Source organism: Botryllus schlosseri, chromosome 14 (genome assembly GCF_051294905.1).
Source record: "Botryllus schlosseri isolate E-star chromosome 14, Bs_hap1, whole genome shotgun sequence".
NCBI lineage: Eukaryota > Metazoa > Chordata > Ascidiacea > Stolidobranchia > Styelidae > Botryllus > Botryllus schlosseri.
This window is the reverse complement of record NC_137249.1, coordinates 17,079,407-17,102,654: the sequence shown is the minus strand read 5'-3', so window position 1 is coordinate 17,102,654 and position 23,248 is coordinate 17,079,407. Positions and strand designations below refer to the sequence as shown.

Here is a 23,248-nt window from a genome sequence, read left to right as displayed (position 1 = left end):
TCCTTTTTAAGGAAATTGAAAATGTCCTCCGATGACTTGCTTTTTTTGGCAATTTGTCCTCCATTACAGCTTTTACAGTTAGGATAATGGACAGAGTCAACTGGAAATCGGCATAAACGACGTGAAATAGGTAATAGGAGCGTTCGAGTGGGTCATTCGGGAGTCGAAAGAAAGTGATTGCCTTTTTTAGTTAACACCATAGAATAAATGTAAAATCTGACTATATCCGGAGTCGAGTCGAAGTGATGACCTTTTGTTTTTATTCAACACAGCAAGATTTCTAGTAATTATGACAAAATCAGCTGTTTTCAATTTCGGTCAACTGACTTTTATGATTTGGTAAAAGTGTCCTCATCCTTTCCCGATCCCAAAATATGGTAACCCTATTTTACGGCGCTTTGCGATTTCAAAGAAAAATTATTAAAATTGAGAAATCGAACGAGGGTTCAAAAGGCCCGCACGGAGAGAATAACATACTGTATACCGAAAAGGCGATTCTCATTGATATACTATCTCTCAGTTGGAAGAGGTGTATATTGTATATCGACAATTTCGGTTCTCGATAACATGACTCCCATTACTTGACTCGAATCATTGTGCTATCATCATCTCATCTGATACTCGATTCGGATAAGAGCATACATGCACTCGAAGCGTTGTGCTCAGCGTAAAGTTATAATGTGGCTAGATTCGTAACAAAAATCGTACCATGCACAGTCTAGAGAGCCTCTTCTGTGTGCACTGCCCATTTCAAGCATAATTTGATATTTTATAGCGTTCGTATTTTGTACCAATATGTGACTGGTTTGTTACGGCTGCTCAAATAATTTTAATTCCCGGAGAAGTATATAATTCGAGAACTTGTGTTAGGCTGTCCTGTGACCCCATGCTGATTACGAGCAATACTTCTAAACCTAAATGATTTTGGTTTTACAGCTTATATAGCCTACGTGAATATTGGTTCTGCATAGCCTATCGTCCACTCGGGGAACGATATATCACCAAGATGGGGAATGTGCTTTGGTCAATTCTGTGGGCTCTGCTTCTGATATTCATCGGGTGGCCTGTTGCCTTCTTCATTGCCTGGTTCTACATAATTTGCATGCCGTTCGCTGCGTGCATAGATCCTTGTAAATCGCTTGTGGAGTTTTTCGAGAAGGCTGTCAAACTTCCGAACTACTTCGCTGAGAAGATAATGGGAGGAGACGAAATGTGCTAAATATTTATGCCACGCAATAGACATTATTTCTTGCAGTCGCACTGAACACACGTTCATATCGCTTACTTAACCTCGACATTTTAATACTGAAGAGATGAAGAAATAATCTTTTTGTACAACCACATGAAGAAATGTATCCGTATCCGGAACGCTTCAACCAACGTCTCATCTGCTAACGCAATGCGGAACAAAGCTTGAATACTCGTTATACGGATATATTCTGAATACATCATTGTACACCGTTTTCTATTATGTGTTTTGAATTTGATGCTGCAGATGGGCGCACATTTCTTGACAGTATATTTTGAGGATTTTCAACATATAGCTGGAGCCCAATTCACGAAATTCACCGAATCCGCAGTAATCCTATTAGGAATAAGGATAAGTAAGGCTACAAGACATGAAACGCTAATGCAAAATACTAATCAGCGCCCGAGATTACCGGACCACGATCTGGCATGGTGGTTTTGAATCGAGGGCCCGGTAAGCACTTATCGGGGATTCGCGAAACATCTAAATTTGGACATACCGAGCGAGATAGTGTAATGGCTGTGCGTCCGGCTTCTCGATCGGTAGGTCGTGGGTTCGATCCCCGGCTGGGTCAGACCAAAGACTCGAAAACTGGTATCCGCGGCTATCCTGCTAGGCGCTTCGCAATCACGGATAGCACGGAGGAGAAAAAAAAACGGGGTGCAGACTAGATGACCTTACTATAAAGGCCGTATCGCATCTCCGTCGTCAAAGCATCTCGATGGTGCAGGCGAAAAAGAATACCATATCTCTCTCTGATGGACCATTAATTCTGGATTTTGGAAGCTGTTGTAGATCATAGGAAGCATTCTTGCTTCATAACTGAAAAAATACCGTTGATGAATTAAGTGAATGGTCGTTTGAGATAAAGTATCCTACTGTGTCCCCTCATGTTAATGTGGTATCTGGTTCACCCCATCAATGTGGTAATACACACATCAAATATAATGGTACACGCTAAGGCAGTGCTTCTCAACCGGTGGGTCGCGAAGCTGTTTCGGGCGGGCCGTGAAGAATTTCTAAATGTAACGGTTTTTAATTTTTTTATTCAATTTGCCACAAATGCCAAACACCTAGTCTTCTTACAGTTAGACGGGCTCATACCCTCTCGATCTCCTCTTCGGAATTAAAGTGACCTTCCCATACTTACAGTAATTATAGTGAACTAGATTTTCGTGATAGTCATTTTAATAGGTGTGCGAAATTGAACAGTGTGTTTTTGTCTATGCGATGAAATTGCGAACATTAATTGGAAAATGCAATGCAGCCGGACTGTATTCGGCAAACAACACTCGAGACTATGATTGCATTTAAAACAAACGGTGTTTTAAAACACTTTGTTCAACACATGTTTTCAACAACGGCCTTTAAAAAAATAGTGTTTTATAAGTTGTAAGATTAAGCCGTAATTCTGTAAATACTTTCCAACGGGGTTGTAGCCTAGCCAAGTCACATGGCTCCGAGTCACAAGTCAATTTCACTTTTATAGTTTTGCTCGAGTCAAGTCGAGTCATTTTCAACTCCCCACCGAGTCAAGTCCGAGTCCAAGTCATCAAGCAGAAGGTCGAGTCCAAGTCATGGTATTATGACTTGAGTCCGAGTCCAAGTCAATGTCTTGACTGCTCAGTTTCCAGTTAAAATCTTGTTAAACTTACTTTATAGGCTATAGCTCAGTTTGGTGATATTGAATGGTGGGCATTTATAATATACTAATTTTCCGACGGTTGTGGGTTCGATCCCCGGCCCGGTCATACCAGAGATTCGAAAATTGGTATCCGCAGCTATCCTGCTAGGCGATCAGCAATCACGGATAACATGGAGGGGAAAAAGGGGGCGCGGACTATAGTCTATAGATGACCTCACGGCCGTATCGTAACTCCGTCGTCAAAGCATCTCGATGGTGCAGGCGAAAAAGAATATCATATCTCTCTCTCTCCTATCTCTCACTTTCAGCAGTTTCTGATTGCATTTTCAAGTACTAGTACCAATAGTCGAAATCCCAATAGGGTGGTTACTTAACTATTCTTCGAGATTACGAGGAAATGACCGTCTTGGTCGTCTGTGTCTCGAGCAGACATGCGGTGATTACTTTATGATTGTAATCGATTGCGATTACGATTAATTATGAATGACGCGATTACGATTAATTATGAATGACGCGATTACGATTACGATTACGATTACAGCAACATCAGGAAGTAGTAGATTACGATTACGATTACATTGGAAAAGTAATCACGATTACTCACGATTACATTTGTTTTGCATCTTAGAAGCTATGTTGGAAGACAATATATGGATTGCGCTGAAGAGGCCTAATGATATAACAAACTCCCTTTAAAAGAGATGCGTCATTTGCTTGTTACGTCATAATGTACCAATTGCCCATTTTTATAGGGGTCAATTTATCGCGCCCAATGGTTTGCATTCTTGCCATGCCATAATTACCGCACCCCAAATTTCCCAATACGGGGGGGGGGGGGGGGGAGCGAGCTCGAAGGGGACTCAAAAAGTATTTCGCAAACCAACATAAGTTATAGAGTATTTTTGAGAGGTCTAATTTATTTGAAAATCCTCTCTAGATCAGTGATTCCCAACCGCGGCTCTGAGAGCTCGATGCGGCTCCGAGCTAGCCTACTTGCGGCTTCCCTTGACGTTGGAAAATCCAAAAAACTATTATAAAATCAATTCAGAACAAACAAAAAAATTGATTTTCAAAAATTACACTTGCTTGGCTTGAAATCTGGAGTTTATAATTAATGGTGGAGACCAATTCCTTTGCTGTCGAGTAGCGATTCTCTACTCAGCAACGATTTCGTTACTCAACTCACGTCAAAAAGTATGCTCACACTCAAATGCGTTTGGATCGTCACTCAAATTTAAGTCTGCTCATTATCAGACTTATTTAAGTGCAGGTGGTGTCGCAACACGTTTCACAAAGGTATCTGACCATCAAACCAATGGATCATTTGACTTGATTGTTAGTTCAACAGCCGCATTGACGGAATGATTGCTTTTTTCCCCATGATGAAAATGTTTTCAAGTCCCATTGTAGTTAATGTCGCCACTGACCCTGTTAATTTACAACTTGAGTTGCTAGACATGCAGTCAGATATAAAGACATGACAATTTGTTTGTGCGTCTCACGAAAGTTTTTCTTCTAGTCTGCTACGCTTGAGCCACTACAATATCGTTTTATTATATAACAAACCGGAGGTCACGAATTAACAACACACACTAAAGTAATTATAACAAGATACCAGAGGTTATAATTATGAATTGCGTGCCCCAGCTCTACACGTAGGTAATTCTGTGGCGAGATAGCGCTGTGGCATAGTCCACGGTTGCGGGTTCGAGTCCGACCGAGGTCGACTTCAGAAATCCTTTCCAAGTGTTGGAGTTTTATCTAGGCTCCTCCTCGCCGCCTCTTCCGCGTAAGCGGTGTCTTACAATAAGCCTAGAAGATGGGCCGTGCTACAAGTCGGCAGATACGGAATCAAAAATGAAGAAAATCGGCCTTGTGTAACTAACCGTTGTAGTCGACAAACACCAAACCTCAAACAAACAAACTCTATAGGTGAATCTGACCATCGGGGGCCGAGAGAGGATTAAAAATCAATAGTAATATAATGCAATTATTGACGAAATTCAGTCTTCAACTTGCGATTAAATCCCTATGGGGGACGAACTGCTGTTTTATCCTAATTCCAGCTACAGCCCATGCGAACATGATATATAGGCTCATGGCCATGGCGGCAAGTCCCAATGTTGAGTAAAGATTGGCACCCGTTTCAAGTAGAGTCATATGAGAATAAGACGAAGCGAACATAAAATTGTGCCTTCAACTTCATACAGATATTGTACTGCAAGCTGCCGTTACGAGAAACGGCAAAAACGGCTCGGTTTTGATATATATACATCACAAGCTGTTGATTTTTACTGTTTCGTCGTGGAAATCGCAACGTTTTATTTGACGAGTACAAAATTTCAAATATTGATGTACGTACGTACTAGAAAGGCCTACTGCTCGCCGAGCAGCGACGGTCAAATTGCGTTTAACTGAGCATAAGCATAACCAAACATCAAACATAAGTTACTATTTTAAACTAGGCAGAGCGGAGATAAATTATCCTGCTGCGAGGTAGTGGCGTGTGGAACGTGTTGATAACCTGATATATAGCACGACGGGTGTTCTTACAATGACACTAATGTGCGACGTATGTACAAGTACATCGAATATCTATTTAGTGTGAATACTTCTTACGCAATGACGCGCAAAGCTAATAGGCTGCTTCTGACGTAATAATGAGCTGTGGCGTTTGGAAATCAGACGTTTGTGCGATCACGAACTCAGTATAATATCTCTTCCTTGTTCACGAATGTTCAGTTTATGTCATAGTCCTTGCAAAAATAAAAATAATCGTTCTTTCACAGAGAAATCGATTAAATATGGGAAGTAGTCGATTACGATTACGATTATTTGAAAATGCTGTAATCGTCGTAATCGATTACGATTACTAATCGCGATTACCCAATGTCTGGTCTCGAGTCATATAACTTGGTTCGGGTCATGCGCAATGACCTGAGTCCAAGTCGAGCCAATACACAGATTGACTCGAGTCGAGTCGGTCCATTTCCGTATTTTGAGAAAATGACCCGAGTCAGGTCGAGTCATCAGAATATCGTGACTCGAGTCGAACCACGACTCGAGTCATTAAAACCCTGCTTTCCAAAACACATGCTGTATGAGCCTGCTGGCAATTTCCACCCGATATAGCCGACGTACATCGATATGGGAGGGCTGGAACCCTCAAAATAGTCGGTTCAACAGCAACGGCACAGACATTTCGTCAAAGGAGCTATGTTTATTGTTTACCCTATATTTTCAGTTGTCAATGCCAATTCACTATGCCGTCACAGTTGAATATTCGTGACGTCATGGCTTTGAAAGAAGTGTTTTAAACGTTTGTTTTAAATTGATATTTGTTTTAAATGCAACCCTACTCGAGACCCTTTTATGTACTACGTAAACGACGAATTATTAGCCTACTATACTTGAATACCCGCTTTCTCGTTTGTAAACCACTATTAGGAGCATTCTTGTCAGCTTGGTACACTCGTATTCTCAAATTGTCGCACAATTTCTCTTGTAAGCGTCTAATTCAATTCGTCACTCACACGACTCATGTCATTGTACGTTGAATTACGTTCTAATATGTTCGGTCATAGCTCATGGTGGGTCACGAACTGAAAAAGGTTGGGAAGCACTGCGCTAGGGTGAAGGCTGAAGAGCACGGTTTTAAACCAAATTTTGTTCTTATATATATATAGACAAACTCTCGACTTCAGAATCGCTGCTCCTATCACCGCCAATCAATCTCTGAATGGAGTGTATATTAAAAATCCTGGGCCACAACGGTGGGCCATAGGCGCAATAAGCCTGCAGAAATGGATTTAGCAAGATCAGGCGTTCTCAAACATTTTGAGAGCGAAGCCTTAAAATATTTTGGATGGTTGTGTCGACGCCCAATCGTTTCCTTTAGTCCGAGACAAATTGCCGTAGGGCAGCCAGAAATTCCGAGTAGGCTCGCAGCGAAATTTTGAAGCTGATAACTAAGAAAATGGTCTTAGCTTTCGCCCAGCCCACGATGATAATTTTTAGTGCCCGTACCGCCCTTGTGGCTATAGTGACTTCTGTTGGAAGTTGATACAAGTAAAAAATGACGACGTATGGTATAAAGTATAAACGTAGTTTTATAGTTGTAGTTTCAACATCTGCCTTTCGAAGAACATTTAGAACTATAGTTCGAGTTCGTCCCAGGGGTCTACGATCCCCAGTTTAAAAGCATCTGCTGTAGAGCACCACGAAATTAAAAAAAATGCAATGTCTTTCGTTTTCATTCACATAATATACTACACGAAGTGACGATACACACATCAGTGAACTTTTGTAGGTGGGGGTTCAAACTGACTTCACCATGTCGTCTCGAGTCCTTCCTATAATTCCATTGCATCTCAATCTTGCGATGTTCTGAATCGATGAAAATAATGATAAATGAATGAATCTCGTCTCTATCTGTTCACATTACGCACAGTTTTCATGTATTCAAAAGACGCTCGCCCACTAGTGACTATGACTATCATACAAAATCCACAGTGGGAAATACGGCTTGGTGACCCATACGATGTCTTTTGAAGATCGGTCTCTCAACGCAGTCCTCCAGATCAGCTGCATCCTACCACCATGGACAAATTCAGAGTGCACACACAACACTGTATTGTGACATACAACAACACTTACAGACTACAGAGAAATCAAATGTACCTAATTGATATCAATTCATCTGTGGCATTTTCATTTGCAATGAAGCATAAGCGAAACGAACTGCAGCAGCACAAATTATAGAAAAATTGCATCACACGATCAACTGATCAGTCAGTAAAAATGATATAAAGGCTCTACAAATTCAGCATAAATATTGCAGATACCATAAATTACTATCATCACAGTGGCTTCTGTTACACTTCATTCCGCGCAACAGGGTGAAAAGTAGGGCGAGCTTCATTTTAGCAGAGAAATTGACATCGGATCAAAAAGTACTGTTGAATTAGTGTTAGAAGACAATTCACATCGTTATCTATAGCAGTGTTACTGTAAAAAAATCGAAATTGATGCTGAATTCTGACAAGGAAAATTAATCATCCTCATTACCACATGACGAACATTTACACTGAGCGCTGTCATTGCCATATCAAAAGTAGAGATAAATGATTCAATTCAAAACATTCATAACGTGGACAAATCACAGGATGATTTAGCGATGCGAAAAGCATACGCTTATACCATAAGCATGATTGCATAAACTGTAAAAACTACTATGGCATCAGTGGGGCGGATAGAGCTTAACAAGATGATTAACAGTGGTCGGAACATTTGTGACGGGACACTTTGCGTGTTCAGCCACAAACCGGTACGCACAAACATAACAAAACACGTATCCCGACGTAGAGAGGGCTGTGTCGTTTGTTCGAAGCCTGAAACGATAAGAAAAGCATACTTGGAATAAATCGGACACACTTGGTGAATTCTACAGTAAGATAATTGCCATTTGCACACCACTTCTGCCATAAACTGATTTCTTCAAGTTCTTTTAATTTTGTCAGTCTGCATACTTGTTTGCCAGGTAGAGGTGGTCAACGTCGTTATCATTGGTAGTCAAGTATCGATTTCTGAGACAGAACGACTAAGTAGAAGTGGAAAATGAAGATTTTAAAAGTACTCGAGTGATTTCAAAACGCAGATTTGATGAGATGTCGCATACTTTTAAAATGGCAGGGTGCATTAGCCTTTTTCAGGTAGCTGTTATGACAACTACACTCATAAAGATGATGGCAACATATCTCCAAACTACTTTATACGTGTCTCATGTTTTGACAAAAAAACTACCAAGTAGTTCTAGTTGTACATTAAAGAAAATATTTAGCAGCTGAACAGCTACAAAACACATGTGATGTCCTGTTGTGTGTTCTCACAGCAGTGGTGGGTTGGGGTTTGGGTCGAAATCCCTATATTTTAAACTCGTAATGATGTTCATTGGAAAACCGATCTTATTCCGATAAAATCAAAATTAATAAGTTGATTCGGAATAGCATCTAGTTCAGTGGTTCCCAACCTTTTTCGTCCCATCGCCCCCTTTTCTAGCTCAACACCGATCATCGCCCCTCAAATTTTGTGCACCGAAAATTGGGCATACAAAATATAATCATCGGCGGGTTGACTAAAAAAAAAGTCAACTTTCCGACTCGAAGCCTAATTTGACACTTTTGTAACTAAATTTCTGTGGGTTGACAAAAAAAGTCAGCTGTTTTGATGCGTCATCGCCCCCTTCGTCATTTTCGCCCCCCTAGACCGCCAAATCGCCCCCTGGGAGGCGATACCGCCCACGTTAGAAACCACTGATCTAGTTAATGCATATTTATAAATATAATTGGTTAGAATTCTAGTTACGAGTTTTGAAAAGTGAGTAATTCTAGTTGCGCATTATGAAAATCCCGGAATTTGTACAATTCTGTTGAAGATTCTTATTGATCATCGAATGAACAACTGTTTTGGATCATAACCCTGTTCATTGCCATTAAAATATCAAGGATCCAATACTGGAGCTTTTGGTTATGCGCATTTAGAAGTTCGAACAGTCAAGAATTTCAACTCTTCCTACTCTATTCAAATCATTATGACCCGGATTAAAGCATTGTAGCTCCTATCAAACCAAGTTATATCACATCTCACCTGTGACATATAGGACACGTAGTTTTATCAGCATTTTCATTATCGCAGGCTGCAGCTGGAGGAGGCGGTATCGAGCTCTGTGTTATCTGAAAGACACATCAGTGATGTCGAAAACCCAGCAGGCATTTACTGATTGTAAATAGATTGACAATACCATTGAATTAAAACAATAGATGCAGATAGCTTATTGTGTAAGTAGGTAGTGTTTTTATTTCTGTCTGCACGATAGAGGTGCTTGCGTGATGCAGATGTGAATGAACAGCAACGATATATAGTCGGCCACACCATTTTTCCTGTCCATGCTACACCAGATTTACGATCAAGTCTTTGGTCTGATACAGCCGGACATTGAACCCACGACCTACCAATCAAGAAGCTGGACACTGCACCATTGTGCTATCTTGTGGGTGAAAATAATCACAGTAATAAGTTTGACCCGAGCCACAGAAGACATATTCCATTTGTTCATGGAAAGGAATGCCCACAATCATGATCAACCATGTCAGAAAGACACAAATTTGATTGAAAATGAAGTATAGCCTGTGTTTTTTGACAACCAACAGTAAAACTCATACTTACTTTCTGCATATTCTCACGATTGCTGTCCGAATACCACCACTCCATAAATTGCAGCACGAACACACCGGCGTGAACACCGCCGCTGATCATTCTCGTGAGTACTCTGCTGAAAGCGCTGCAGCGGAAAAGAAACACAAATTGATTTTAGATTTGTACGATCACGGCATTTCTAAGGGCCCTCGCATTAATCGCATACACTTACACTCAGAAGTGGTCAAAGCAGTCAATAGAAAATCTAACGAAACTCCGACTCCACTCCACTCCAGTAGATTTAGTAGCATATGAATATCTTAGCATAGTTATTGATTTAGATTATGTCTTAGCCTAGGGAGTTTGCTATTGTTACCCGTGTTGAAAGGACTATCTCGGAGTTGGCGTGAACTAACTTATTTTTATTGTACTTTAATTTCCATCGTACCCCATGACTTCGGGGTAGCTGTGAATAGGTAGCGATTGCGGGAAGTTAAGACTTACGGGCCAAGATTACAAGCGTATCAAAAGGTTCTTTAATAGACCCGCTCCAAACATGATAAATGACATGTAGTCATTAGTATACTAGCCTATAGCGTATGCCTGGTGACTCTAGGCTTGCAGAATTCCAACACAAGAACAGAACGCATTAAAAATAATATTCACCCAACATCTCTTGAAGCGTTTGGGTCTTCGATGACCAGTTTGATTCTAAGCATCTTGAAAAACGGGTCCGGGTACTTGTTGTTTTGAATGGCATAGGTGAAAAGCAGATATAACCTCCACACGTTCCACGCCGCCGTCAACACAGGGTACAGCCACAAAAATATCTTTCCCGCCCGGGTAAGTTTACGATTCGGACTGGTCTCTAAAGATTCTTTCGTCTCCTCGTAGGCTTTACGCATTTTGATTTCAAAGTACGGAAAAATACAGAGCGAGACAAGGGACAACAAGTGACGTCGTCTGTCCAATTGAAGATGAGATTGCACGGCGAGTCCCTTAATTTTGCGCCGCAGGCCGTAATACATTTCCGAGTAAGAAGCGGTGTGGGCTAGCAGAAAATGGTGCTGCACCAGCATCTCGACTGCCGTGAAGGCCTCATCGAACCATCTCGCTAGCCAGCCGAAACGTTCTGGATGGTTAGTGGATATCACCTGTTACAATATCGACAAAGTTGGTGCTGCATCTCAACTTTTGTTATGCTGTAGACATCAGGGTTGTAATGACTCGACTTGAGTCCAGCTCGACTCACGATTTTTTTGTGACTTTACTTGAGTCATTTTTTCAAATGCGTAAAATGACTTGACTCGAGTCAATTTGTGTATTGACTCGACTTGTACTTGAGTCATTGTGCATGACTCTGACCGTGCATGACTTTAACCAAGTCATATGACTCAAGACTAGGACGGGCAAGACAGACATTTCCTTTTAACTTCGAAGAAAAGTAAAGTCACTACATTATTGGTATTTCGTCTATCAGTCCTGATACTTAGAAAAGATGGTCAGAGAAACTGTTAGGACTGAGGAAAATTACAATATTATGAATGCGAGTCATTCTATATCACTGAGCAGAGTTGAAAAAAGTGTGTTGAACCAGATTGAACTAAAAACTGAACACAAAATAACTTGGACTCGGACACACCATAACACTATGACTCAAACCTCTCCTCACTGACTTGGACTCGGTGGTGAATGTAAAATGACTCGACTTGACTCAAGTCAAAACTAGAAAAGTGAGATTGACTTGTGACTCGGGTCCTTGTGAATCGGTTACAACACTGGTAAATATGTTTCCTTCTCCTATTATGGCTCATTATAATTGGACATTAAGCGGCCGTTACAAAAGTCGTGCTTCACTTGCAGTTGCCAGGCTTTGGGCTGCATGCAGCAGCTGAAAGATGGTTGGGTCCATTCATTTCCTTATTCTTACAGATCTTAGTGTGATTGGGGTTATTACCTAAACACACTAATAGTCACAGTCTTACTGTGCATTGTGTGGGATCGGGAAGTAGTGTTATTGATTTGAGTTGAGATAGTCGATAGTTTTTGTGAGGTAGTGACCGAATCGCAGCATTGTCTCAAAGCGCAACGGGGTTGGTATGGTCAAAAAAATGCTAGGTTATCTTGAATGTGGTGCCCAACTCGTACTCTATTTTTGTGGTCACATCAAAGGAAAATATCTGAACTTTTTAAAGCACCCATACTGTCATGACATCATATTGACTGATCCTTGACTAAAAGCCTAATACATAACTCAGATCCCAATCACTCAGGTACTCGATTTTGACCAACCCAATAAGCAATGTTACATTGAACACAAGAGCAAAAAATCGATTGTGAAATACGAGTGTGACACATACCGTGACTAAAAATATTTGATGGGGAGAGCAATAGCCATAAGATTGATTTACTGAATCTTCAAGTATTCTACGGATTTAGGAAATCCAATTTTATTATGCTTGTCCAAATGCGGTCACCGGTCATATTTGAAAAGTTGCTTTTACCACTATCAAGGCATTTTTTACAGTTTTAGGCTTCATGTAACAGCTAACAGTAACTTATACGCATAATACGAAATAGACGCATATTATTAAATTGCCTGCTTACCTTAGTTAGATGTTCAAATGCTGGTCTCACGGAATTCCTGAGATTCTCTTGAGCAAATATTTCAAATATTGACGGAAGCCGATATTCTTGTTGCGTGGCTATCGCAGTTTGAAGCGAATCGGAAAATATCTCGGTCATTATGTATGACGAACGTTAAACCTAAAAATAAAGTCATGTAATAACCGAAGCGTACCACTTCAATTCAGCCAAACACCACAGTCTAATAAGATGAATTCATTCAAAAGAAACATTGCATTCAAAAGAAACATTGAGAAGCACAGTGACATCGTAAAATATTTCAGTTTTCAGGTAATGTAACAGGAGTTGAATAAACATCTACAAATGCTAGTTCCTAGACATCAAATCATCAGAGCAATATGCACGAATGCTCAGTTCACTTTGAAATGAAACAGAAATTTAAAGGTTAGCCTACTGCAAATTCAATTTCAGGTATTGTGTCTGTGGTTTCCAGCAAGGGACTTCATAATTCGCAAGAGGTAATTCAGTATTCTAGTTGGTTATTATTTTTGAATCAAAGAGTTTAGACTCGGTAGCTTAACCATTACAATACTAAGGGTAACGATAGCAGTTACTTCATATCTCTTATTCACAAGTTGAGAGTAGGCCTAGCTGTTGGAATAAAGAGGAGTAAACAGTGTATCTGTGATGTCACATGCATAGCACGCACTGTCCATCCATCATAATTACGTTCTGCTGCAAACCATAACTTGAACTTGTATAATTTACCCACTTCCAAGTTTTTCAGCTCATTCTCATCAGTGCGAATATCAGTAATAAGATAATCAAGGTGAATCCAAATCCAAATTAGGAAATATTTTGTTTTCTGAAGTCGAAATACCATGAAGCGACACTGTGTACACTGTGTACAGTGTAGCACGATACACAGAAGACGGAACACTTGCGAAATATCTGTAGAGTTCAATATTTATAAACGACCATGACAATTTCCATAGCCAAGACAGACAATGGTTGATGCATCAAATCCCAAAACTTCAAAAAAAAAAAACAGATCAGGAGGTCTTAGTAGACAGTCCAGGTAATGTGTTTCACATTCTTCACATTTCGATTAATCATATCTTCTAATGCAGATCTGGAAGCTTCAGTTACTTTCGGGCAACCGTGAAAGATCAATATTTGCATCTTCGGACAACACCTGGCCACAGTAACCACAGATTTGTCAGTGATGTCGCGACATTTCGCCATATGAAATTCCCTCAGACTGACACGGCACTTTCCTTTACACAGGGTAAGCACGCCAACATCGGATATCTGCAAAATAATTTCCAGGTATTATATATGAATCATATCCGGGAAGAAAACATTTCACACTAACATTCGTCGACGATACATTCACGCTCTCTAAAACCCAGCAGTTTATTGCGAGTGCATTCAGACTACCGTCTGATATCATCGGGCATCCGCCAAGATTGAGAAATCGCAAATATCTGCAAGAAATCGCGACTTTGGCAATGGCAGCGTCACTAATGTTCGAACACCTTCTAAGATAAAGAACTTGTAGTGTCGCACAGCTTCTCGCGATTGATATAACGCCGTTGTTTGTAACATTGTCTCTAGTTTGTTTGGGCGAATTCAAATCCAATTTTTGTAAAAGGTTACAAGCCTTTGCTATTTCTTCCAACCCGGAATCGGAAATGTCGCAATCGGTCAATTCCAGTTCTCTGGTGAATTTGTGTAGACAGGAACGGATATTTTCATCGTTAAGAAGACCTCTTTTGGATAGGATTTGTAAGAGTTTACTCTTCACTCTTGGAGGTAACTTCACAAAGCCGTGCTGATACAAGGAAGGCTTGCCGGCAATAATCCATAAAGATAATTCCAAAAGGGTGGACACGGATTGATTTTGGAAGCTCATCGCGCGAACGCTATAAATATTTTATGATATGGTAGCCAAGAGACACTACAAACAAATCATATTACCATTGCATTGGTTCGTAGTCGATAAGTGCCTTATAATATACGTTATGTTACAAATATGCATAATAGTCAGGTAACACTATTGTTTTCAATTACTCTGTCATTTTCTAAAGTGCAACGTCCATTTAGCGAAATGTTAGAACACCTGATTTGATATCGCCTTTCCCACGAATCACCATTTTGTCACCGTATACATCGATGGTTGCAAACGCAGTTTCATTACCGCCCTGCGATGCAGGTACCGCTTCCAAAACAGATTCAAAAGTACAATGATGAACCCCGTTAGAACTTCGAAATTTCCGAGCGCCCTCATGGTCATGTCCCGCAAAATACGCCACAACGCAACCGTGTCGATCAATCACATCTAACACCTCCTCATAATTCCACAATAAACAAGTTGATGCCCCGGTAGCTTCAGGATGCACTGGGATATGCCCGCTAATTATTACTTTCTCAAATTTTCTTTCCGAATTTTCTAACGTGCTTTCTAGCCATTTGATTTGTTGCGAACTCAGGGATCCGTTGTATTTAACATGATGAGGCAAACTAGCATTTCGGTGATCGTTTTGATCATGGTTGGGGTTCATCCTACTCAAAAACTCAGCCGCTTGCTTACATTTTGGGTGTGATTCAACACGGCCGTGAGCGCTGATATCATAGCAATCGATTACAACGAAACGAAAACCTTCACAGGGTGAAAAATGGTAGCAACACAACTGGTCGTCTTTCAAATCAGAACACGTGGCAAATATCATTTCAAGGCTGGCACAGACATCACCTTCAAGAACAACATTACTGTAACAATTTGATGCCATCAATTGCTCTCTGGAAAAGTTATACAGTTCGTGATTGCCCCAGCAATGCGCCACGTGACCACGGTATTTCGCGAAAGTCTGACACAATCTTTGAAAGCACTCGGAAGAAGTATCGCTACGTTTGCACGACCCATCAATAACATCTCCGAGCTGCAGCAGAAACTTTGTCTTTTCGTTAGCATTCCAATAACTAATGGCTTGATCCAAACATTGCAACGACTTCCGATAAAATCGCATTCGCGTCTGAGCAAAATTCATTCCATCTTCGCGATCTGCATATTGAATGTCTGTGATTACCCCAAACGAAAACAACAGTCTAGAGACATCTACCATTGCAGAATCTGGTATAACAATAATAATGGTACAACATATGAGATATGTCTGAACTCCACCAATTCTAACTATGCAGACACAAAAATTGAGATATGATGGCGTGTATTACAAAGTCAAAGGCTTCTATTACAATGACATATATGCAGTGAAATTTACAAAAGATTTTGGATAGCTAGCATAAATTGCTTACACAAACGTACATTTACAAATTAAAACACCATGCAGGTTACCGAGTCCGATAGACTCCATGATATATTACGCAATATAGATTGTTCAAGATCATGTCAACAAGCAGTCTTGGCAATTGCAGCGATACAACATTAACATTGTCGACGTTGACCACAGTGACAAAAAAAGTGCATCAAAATTAATGGGATGGATACAAAACGGTAGTATTTTGTTGAAAAAAAAACACGGGCTAATCTCTGCGAGAATTCGAAGGCAAGTGATGTAGGTACTTAAGTCTGGTAGGATAAAAATCACTGAAATCGGCATTATTGTCTCAAAATGTTAGGCCCTACTAAAAAAAAAGCATGGAAACTACTGTTACAGCACATAGTGACGACATGCATACACTCTATTGGTTGCAACCAATCTGTGGTCCTTTGTTACAATTGTTCGATTTTACACTCGGCTGTGATACCATCAAGTAAAAGCAATTGCCTTGATCTGGTCACTGTCATTTGAATCATAAGCAAGTATTAACAGAAATATCCCAAATCCAATCAAATGCCGTCATACCTACAATTACTTGAAACACATGACTTTTATCAATGATGTTATTATTATGGAGGGCACCACAAAAACTGTCATATTACAAACACTTTGTCTGATTTGTCCACGGGCATGGACTAGACATTTCAAACACTGCACTCTTACACACTAATCAAACAGCTCTATAAGTCGGAAGTGTAATAGTCTATCGTAAACTCGAAAGTGACAATAAAAGTGAAAGTTTGCATCCCGAGACAGTCACCCTAATAAAATCATTGCCCAATACCTAATCTTCTATACTGGTACGGAAAGCATATGATTACCAGCAGTATTGCAAAGAAACTCACATAATGAACACATTTCAGTAATGAATAAATTGCTTAAGATATTATATAGGATTACACAGCCTAATTTGTCAGTTGAAACCAGTACACACAACGCTGATGGCAATATGGAGTATTTCACTATAGAGACACAGTTTCACGATCGGCCTGAACTCCAATTGTGGTATGTTCAAGTTTTCGAATATATCAATAGACTGTTCTGTTTCAACGCTATGATGACAACAGGAATAAGGATTTAAGCCTGAGCCTGCCTCTAGATAACGGACAGTAGCCTAATCTAAATATCAATAATACTGTATACTGTACAATGATATTGTAGTCCAGATGAAATTCATTCAAGGTTTCACTGCACTATTCCAACTTAGTGCTTACCGATGTTACTATAATACTGAACTTGCATAAATCATCATTTTCTATCGAGAAGACGAGAATGGTAGCTGATACTTTAAAAAGAGATATTAAAATAAAATTTTCTATTATTTCCAGTTTGTTATCAGAGTTTTAAGTATGTTCATTGTTCATATGAATATGACCTAGTTCAATAGTACAGTCCAAATTTGTTCGAGTCAGAATGACGCAGATACTCTAGGTAAGACTTCAATTGCATGTACATGTTATAGTTACGAAGTCAAATGCATGACAGAGGGATTGTACTTCATGTAGTGTAGTGACTTGATAGAGTATCATATAGGCTTTGATACCAATTGCTGATAATATATGCATATTACTACTTGAACCTTTAAAATGTGATGTAACATTGGAAATCCCAGTACACATTGTACATGCATCATGAGAATGTTGACGGTCTATGTCAGTATTGGCAATGGGTTTTGAAAACATCGCAAAAATGCCACACATTTTATTGGCTGAATTACTCCAATTATATTTTGGGGTCTGGTGTAGTTTTATTACTTCCACAAGAAATCCTGAGAGTTGGGGAAACTGACCTATTTACTAGTCAGCTAACATTCTTACTTGGGGATTCTCATAGTCACAGCAGTATAATCTGATTTGACTGTCAATATCATTGAGCCTTAATACTAAAATAACCCCTGCAGCATAGTGCTGCAAACAAAATAATCAACCACTACAGTTCTACAAATTACCTCGAACGTATGTGCATGAAAAAACGTATAACCACAGTTGGCATTGATGTTTTGTACTAATAGCTACCCGATGTAGGCCTATACTACTCTACATCATTGATAATGTTCTGCTAGTTTGTGAGCAGTTCCTGCAAACGATTCAGCACTTGTCGCCATGTCTGCAACATTCTGATCTACTTTACTGAGTTTCTGTCCCCGTTCGACAAGTTCTTGCTTCGTCTTATCCAACTGAGAACGTTCATTCGCAGTTTTCCTCACAACCGACTTGCTTTTTAGGTTGACATCGGTGAAAGGGGGCGGTTCTTTATCCATAAATTTTTTGAATGCATCAGCCATGTCTTCTATGAATTTCTCTTTTTCCTGTGTGTTTTTAGCAACAAACTTGAACGGGGTGCCAAACCACAACTCAAAACTGCCCGAAGAAGTTGATTGCATGCCGTCAACTTTGGTAAGCTCGGTCAAACTCCATAATCGTCTTCGTTCAAACCATCCATCTGGATCACTAGGATCACTAGATCTGATATAGCGTGCAAGAGCTGGTTCATAAGGCTTGCCGGAATTCACAAATAAACACAAATAATGACAATTATCTCTCTTCTTCAGGGGATTCTTGCTAGGCTCAGTCTTCGAAACCTGGATGAAGCTTATTATTCGCTTTTTTTGCGGATGAAACACTCTCCCGTGTAAGTAATGCTTAACATCACTCGCTGTTTTGCATTTGTCAGCCATGATTTCCAACGCCACGATGTGTCTCCACTTCGAGCCTAAACCACCTTTCGACTCAGCCGTTATCCAGCCGCGGCCACCGAGCTATCATAAACAGTAAACAGACACCGCCAGTGCGTCACACTCCGTAGGTTAGTTATCAGCTGAGCGAGAATGACTTCAACAGAGAGAGAGAGAGAGTTAACATTCGAAGGAGATAGAGATCAGAGATGAGCGGATTTGAAATTTCTATGTCCTAATCCAATCCAAATCCGAATCCATACCTTTTTCTTATTCAAGTCCATGTCCAATCCTAATCCGATTGCAACTGGAAATTCAGAAAAAATACTAATTTATGAAATGGAGGGATTCGAAAATTTTCTTTCACGACCAACGATTCACTTGATTCAAGATAACTTAGTAACCATAAGTACATTAATAACTGATCTGAATAAAGTTTGTCGCCATTCGCCACACGACGTTTCAATCTTCCAGAAAATAGGTAAATCCAATCCAAATCCGTTCTGAAAAAATGTCTAATCCAAATCCAATCCAAATCCGACAAAATTTCACAAATCCTGTTTTTTCAAAACCTTATCCTAATCCATGCTCAATGCTCATATCTGTTCGCCACACGACATTTCGATCCCCCAGAAAATACGTAAATCCAATCCAAATCCTAATCCTTTCTGAAAAAAATGTCTAATCCAAATCCAATCCAAATCCGACAAAATTTCACAAATCCTGTTTTTTCAAAACCTAATCCTAATCCATGCTCATCTCTGATAGAGATAGCATATACTGCGTTTTCATGCACGGCCGATGGGCCCATTTTCGAGAGATTCTGCCGACGAACGAGAGAATTTTGTTGCGCATGCACAGATTGCACATGCACAGTGCACACCCACATCGGCCGACTCGTCGGCCATCGAGTGAATCCGTCGGCTTAGCTCTTCGGTCATGCTTTCGCTTTGTCTTGGGTTAGCGAATTGGTATTCGGTACTTACAATACACTTTTCGTATCAAATTAACTATGGCTGCACTCCGGACGGATCTTGGACGCCTTGAAAACCTCGGAATTTAATTATGATTGCAATGGAATTTAGTAGTACCGGTACTGCTACGAATTTCCCGTAGGCTATCGAAATCTTCGCGATCTGATCACATACGTTGCTGCCACAATTCGAGGGTTTGTGTTCTGGTGCATGGGTACAATACAAACTATACCGTTTGACCACAAACTAGGTGAACTTATTCACATTCCCCTTGTAAGCAAATCATCAACAGGACACTGGAAGCTCATGTCTGAATCATGACGACGAAACAGTAGTACCGGTAGACTACTGGACAAGTTACTATTCTGCGCTCGAAATTATTGGACCACGATATCTCATATCTATATCCCCCACATAGTAAGATATGCCATCAATTTTCATCTTTTTTCCATTTTATTTTATATTCTGTTGGTTATAAGCAGTTGGTTCATCATGACCATTTTACATGATGGATGGATTTAGGCCTACGTGTTCAAGGCCAAAGCGTGTTGTTTGACTGAATGGCCGCTACAAGTCATCTCGGCTCATTCCTACCGAGTCATTTTATCGCAATCTTGTGATTATTATGAAATTATTACAATAAAGTAAGCCAAAAACGTCATTGCGATCGCTTCGCCCACCTAGCTCGGCCAAGTCACGGTCGGATTACGCCTGGTCATGGAAACACGGTCGACATGTACAACGCATGCGTCATGGCCTTTCGGCCGACCGTCGGCCGGGCATGGAATCGAAGTAATAGTGTCCTATCATAGTGTTCTTAGAACACTATGGTCCTATATGGTGTCGACACAAGCAAAGCTCACGGCTCAGTGAAATTGTATCACGTCACAATTTCCATTTGGCTACAGGCAATTTGACGGTCATTTTTGACCGGCTTGCCGAGTGTTAAATTTGGTAAAACGGGTATCCATCGAAAGCTGTCTCTGCACTGATTACTCTCTCGTTTCGCCAGACAGCATTGTCGCGTCCCAATGCCAATCTACATAACAATGAAAAATTCGAGGCTGATTGTGGGGGTTCCAGGGCCGCGAGCGGAATAAAATTTATATTTTCGTAATCAGTGCAGTGACAGCTTTCAATGGATACCCGTTTTACCAAATTTAATGCTCGGCAAGCCGGTCAAAAATGACCGTCAAATTGCTTGTAGCCAAATCGAAATTGTGACGTGATACAATTTCACTGAGCCGTGAGATTTGCTTGTGTCGACATCATATAGGACACTATAGAGATATATGATGACGGCCATGACAAATGACCAGAACTCCATAAGGTAGGGTTGCCATACTTTAGGGTTACGATATTTTGGAAATCTTAAAAGAGGACACATTTGAAAATTTTCGGACTTGCGAAACCGGAGGAAAATCCTGAAAAAATGGTCAACTTTCCGGCCCAGCTCCCGCAATAGCCGGCGGAGCGAGATAATCACACATACTTCAGTGCTGATTTACTGTATCCTAGTCGATTTTGCCATATATTGTAGAGAACGTAGCGTTGTCGGATAACCTGTAGCGGTGGCGAACGCCTGGCCCTGCGTTAGTCCTTGATCTGACAGCTCAACGACGCATGCGACGACAATTGCCTCAGATAGATGTATTGGTCGAATGAATATGAACAGTAGTAGCGTATGAGTCCCATGTGGGATATCTGAATGTGCGCGTTTATATATGGCGCGATACAAGAAGAAGGGCGTGGTCACGTGATATACAGCGTGGTACAATGTGATATAATGGCGTGTTTTATATTATAGGGTGTATGAGCCGTAAGAGGGCGCAGGGCGTTCCACATCGTCCTCTTCTAAAAAGAGCTAATTATAGCGACAATCCCAATATATAGGAAAGTGGATATCATAATATTCACATGAATGAATGCGATAACAGCAATCGAAAGATGAAATAATGTAATGATGCAATATTTATACACCATGGTGGCAATGAAACGGTATGAGTTAGTGAATGAACTAACATGTTATGGGTTGGATTGAATATAACCTAATCAGAATGAAAAGGACAGCGAATTGCGTATCTGAGGCAAAATTTTGTATTTTATTAGAAGGACAATACCGGACGAAAACGAAAAAGAAATGTGCGGAAAGGAAACGGCATTATGTACGCAGTGTCCGTTATATCGTAAAAACAACATCCCGATTGGAGACCGAACTAAAATGCCGGGCAGATTTGGGTACATGTATGGAGTATGGCGATGGGTAATCGTATGGTCAATTGGGTAGGTAACGGCATTAATTGCAATATAACAAGTGTATGTTGGGAATATCGTATTCTTGAAGTGTGATAGCCGAAACACGTGGTTCAAGATACCATTGCATAACGGCATTAGGGTTGAGAAAAAGGCAATTGTATTATTGCTTTATTAAAATGAAAGAGAAACGAATGGCGAGGACCGACAAACGGATTCAAATTGCCGCCAATCGATCAAATATAGGGCAACAACCGGCACTGTGTTCTCAATACTTATCCACTGCGACGAAGGGATAATTAGTGTGGGAAGAATCCGGTAACCCTATTTACGAACGAAAATAGGACAACCAGATGTGTGTTTATTGTATGCCGCTAGAAATACCATGACCATAACAGCTGGGAGAACGATTATCAAATGATACGACACGGAAGCGGAGAAAATTATACAAAATTAAGTAGCAAGTATGTTGAAATATAGGGAAAAGAAACCACAAAGAGGTTGCAAGAAATCGCAGTCAATCAAAATCCATTCCGGGTATAGGATAGTTCCTGCGATAATCGGTCGTGCAAGAATAATGTGCTTTCCACGTCCAATGGCCGAGAAAATATTATATTAATACCCCAGCAAAGGGATATATATAGAAAAGGTACATGAATCATAATTTTTCAAGTATTACGAAATTCGCTGCGTTGTAAAATGCGAATGTGTCTTATGCAAAGACCGAACAATGATTATTATAACAGCTTTGCCATGTGACTGCGAAAGTAAAATCAGTTCGTCCGCTGTGTATGACAGCGAGAGCTAGGCCTATATAAATTAGCCGTGGGATCGCGAAAATGCCGGTTAAGCGTAAAAGTTAGTGCTCATTGATATATTTTATAAGGCCACTTTATCCAGAGTGACTCTGCCGCGGAATTCTGGTATATTTGGTATATACGCGAACAACGAAAAATTCGCGTTGTGCTTCACGATTACTACGGGTTTATTCGTACCAAAGCGCGATAGGCGTAGCTGATGTCGTACAGTGTATGGTACATGTATTCTCCGAGTAGTGAGGCCTTTATGGGTCGCGCAGTAAAAATAGTGTACCAGTTCCTCGTGTCCGGCGTATATTTTACCGGAGCGGCGAGTAAATAGTCCTTGTATGAGCAGAGCATGAGCATGTCGGCATTCGGCGATCCCCGGCGGAGTGATACGTTTTTTCGAACATACGAATCTAAAACGAGACGAAAGCAGTATTTGCGAAAAAAATATGCATTTAATACCAAGCCTACACACGAAATAACATAACGTGTAAAATCAGGCAAATGCAATACGATAAGGAAGCCT

The 23,248-nt window shown here is 40.4% G+C and overlaps 4 protein-coding genes and 1 long non-coding RNA gene across 5 annotated transcripts in view; 1 reads left to right on the top strand and 4 right to left on the bottom strand.

Annotated features, from left to right (window-relative positions):
- LOC145456454 (uncharacterized) overlaps positions 1-1,463 on the top strand; it is a 156,421-nt gene extending 154,958 nt beyond the window's left edge. The window contains exon 2 of the long non-coding RNA XR_013920605.1: positions 937-1,463. This is a non-coding gene — a long non-coding RNA (uncharacterized LOC145456454). The remainder of the gene's footprint in view (positions 1-936) is intronic.
- A 6,039-nt stretch (positions 1,464-7,502) lies between these two features.
- LOC145456430 (peroxisome assembly protein 12-B-like) lies at positions 7,503-13,962 on the bottom strand. Its single transcript, XM_080334551.1, has 6 exons — positions 13,824-13,962; positions 12,696-12,854; positions 10,755-11,242; positions 10,119-10,233; positions 9,540-9,625; positions 7,503-8,284 (listed from the first exon to the last, which is right to left on the bottom strand). The coding sequence occupies exons 2-6, from the start codon at positions 12,831-12,833 to the stop codon at positions 8,134-8,136; spliced, it is 978 nt and encodes a 325-aa protein (XP_080190677.1). The 5' UTR covers positions 12,834-12,854; positions 13,824-13,962; the 3' UTR covers positions 7,503-8,133.
- On the bottom strand, positions 12,855-14,589 carry LOC145456437 (protein AMN1 homolog). The gene is made up of 2 exons (XM_080334560.1): positions 14,050-14,589; positions 12,855-13,985 (listed from the first exon to the last, which is right to left on the bottom strand). Exons 1-2 carry the CDS (start codon positions 14,587-14,589, stop codon positions 13,737-13,739), a joined length of 789 nt encoding a protein of 262 aa, XP_080190686.1. The 3' UTR covers positions 12,855-13,736.
- Positions 14,590-14,634: 45 nt separating this feature from the next.
- On the bottom strand, positions 14,635-15,799 carry LOC145456428 (manganese-dependent ADP-ribose/CDP-alcohol diphosphatase-like). The gene has a single exon (XM_080334549.1). The coding sequence runs from the start codon at positions 15,797-15,799 to the stop codon at positions 14,777-14,779; it is 1,023 nt and encodes a 340-aa protein (XP_080190675.1). The 3' UTR covers positions 14,635-14,776.
- A 2,111-nt stretch (positions 15,800-17,910) lies between these two features.
- Positions 17,911-18,792, bottom strand: LOC145456439 (syntaxin-binding protein 6-like). Its single transcript, XM_080334562.1, has one exon. The coding sequence runs from the start codon at positions 18,690-18,692 to the stop codon at positions 18,057-18,059; it is 636 nt and encodes a 211-aa protein (XP_080190688.1). The 5' UTR covers positions 18,693-18,792; the 3' UTR covers positions 17,911-18,056.
- Positions 18,793-23,248: the final 4,456 nt, after the last annotated feature.

Coding starts and splice junctions, on each gene's coding strand:
- LOC145456430 (XM_080334551.1), bottom strand. CDS start 12,833: ATGACCGAGATATTTTCCGATTCGCTTCAAACTGCGATAGCCACGCAA. Junction 10,234..10,754: donor AACGCTTCAAGAGATGTTGG/GTGAATATTATT, acceptor TTTCCGCTGCAG/CGCTTTCAGCAGAGTACTCA. Junction 8,285..9,539: donor ACGTGTCCTATATGTCACAG/GTGAGATGTGAT, acceptor TTATCGTTTCAG/GCTTCGAACAAACGACACAG.
- LOC145456437 (XM_080334560.1), bottom strand. CDS start 14,589: ATGAGCTTCCAAAATCAATCCGTGTCCACCCTTTTGGAATTATCTTTA. Junction 13,986..14,049: donor TGAATGTATCGTCGACGAAT/GTTAGTGTGAAA, acceptor ATTATTTTGCAG/ATATCCGATGTTGGCGTGCT.
- LOC145456428 (XM_080334549.1), bottom strand. CDS start 15,799: ATGGTAGATGTCTCTAGACTGTTGTTTTCGTTTGGGGTAATCACAGAC.
- LOC145456439 (XM_080334562.1), bottom strand. CDS start 18,692: ATGGCTGACAAATGCAAAACAGCGAGTGATGTTAAGCATTACTTACAC.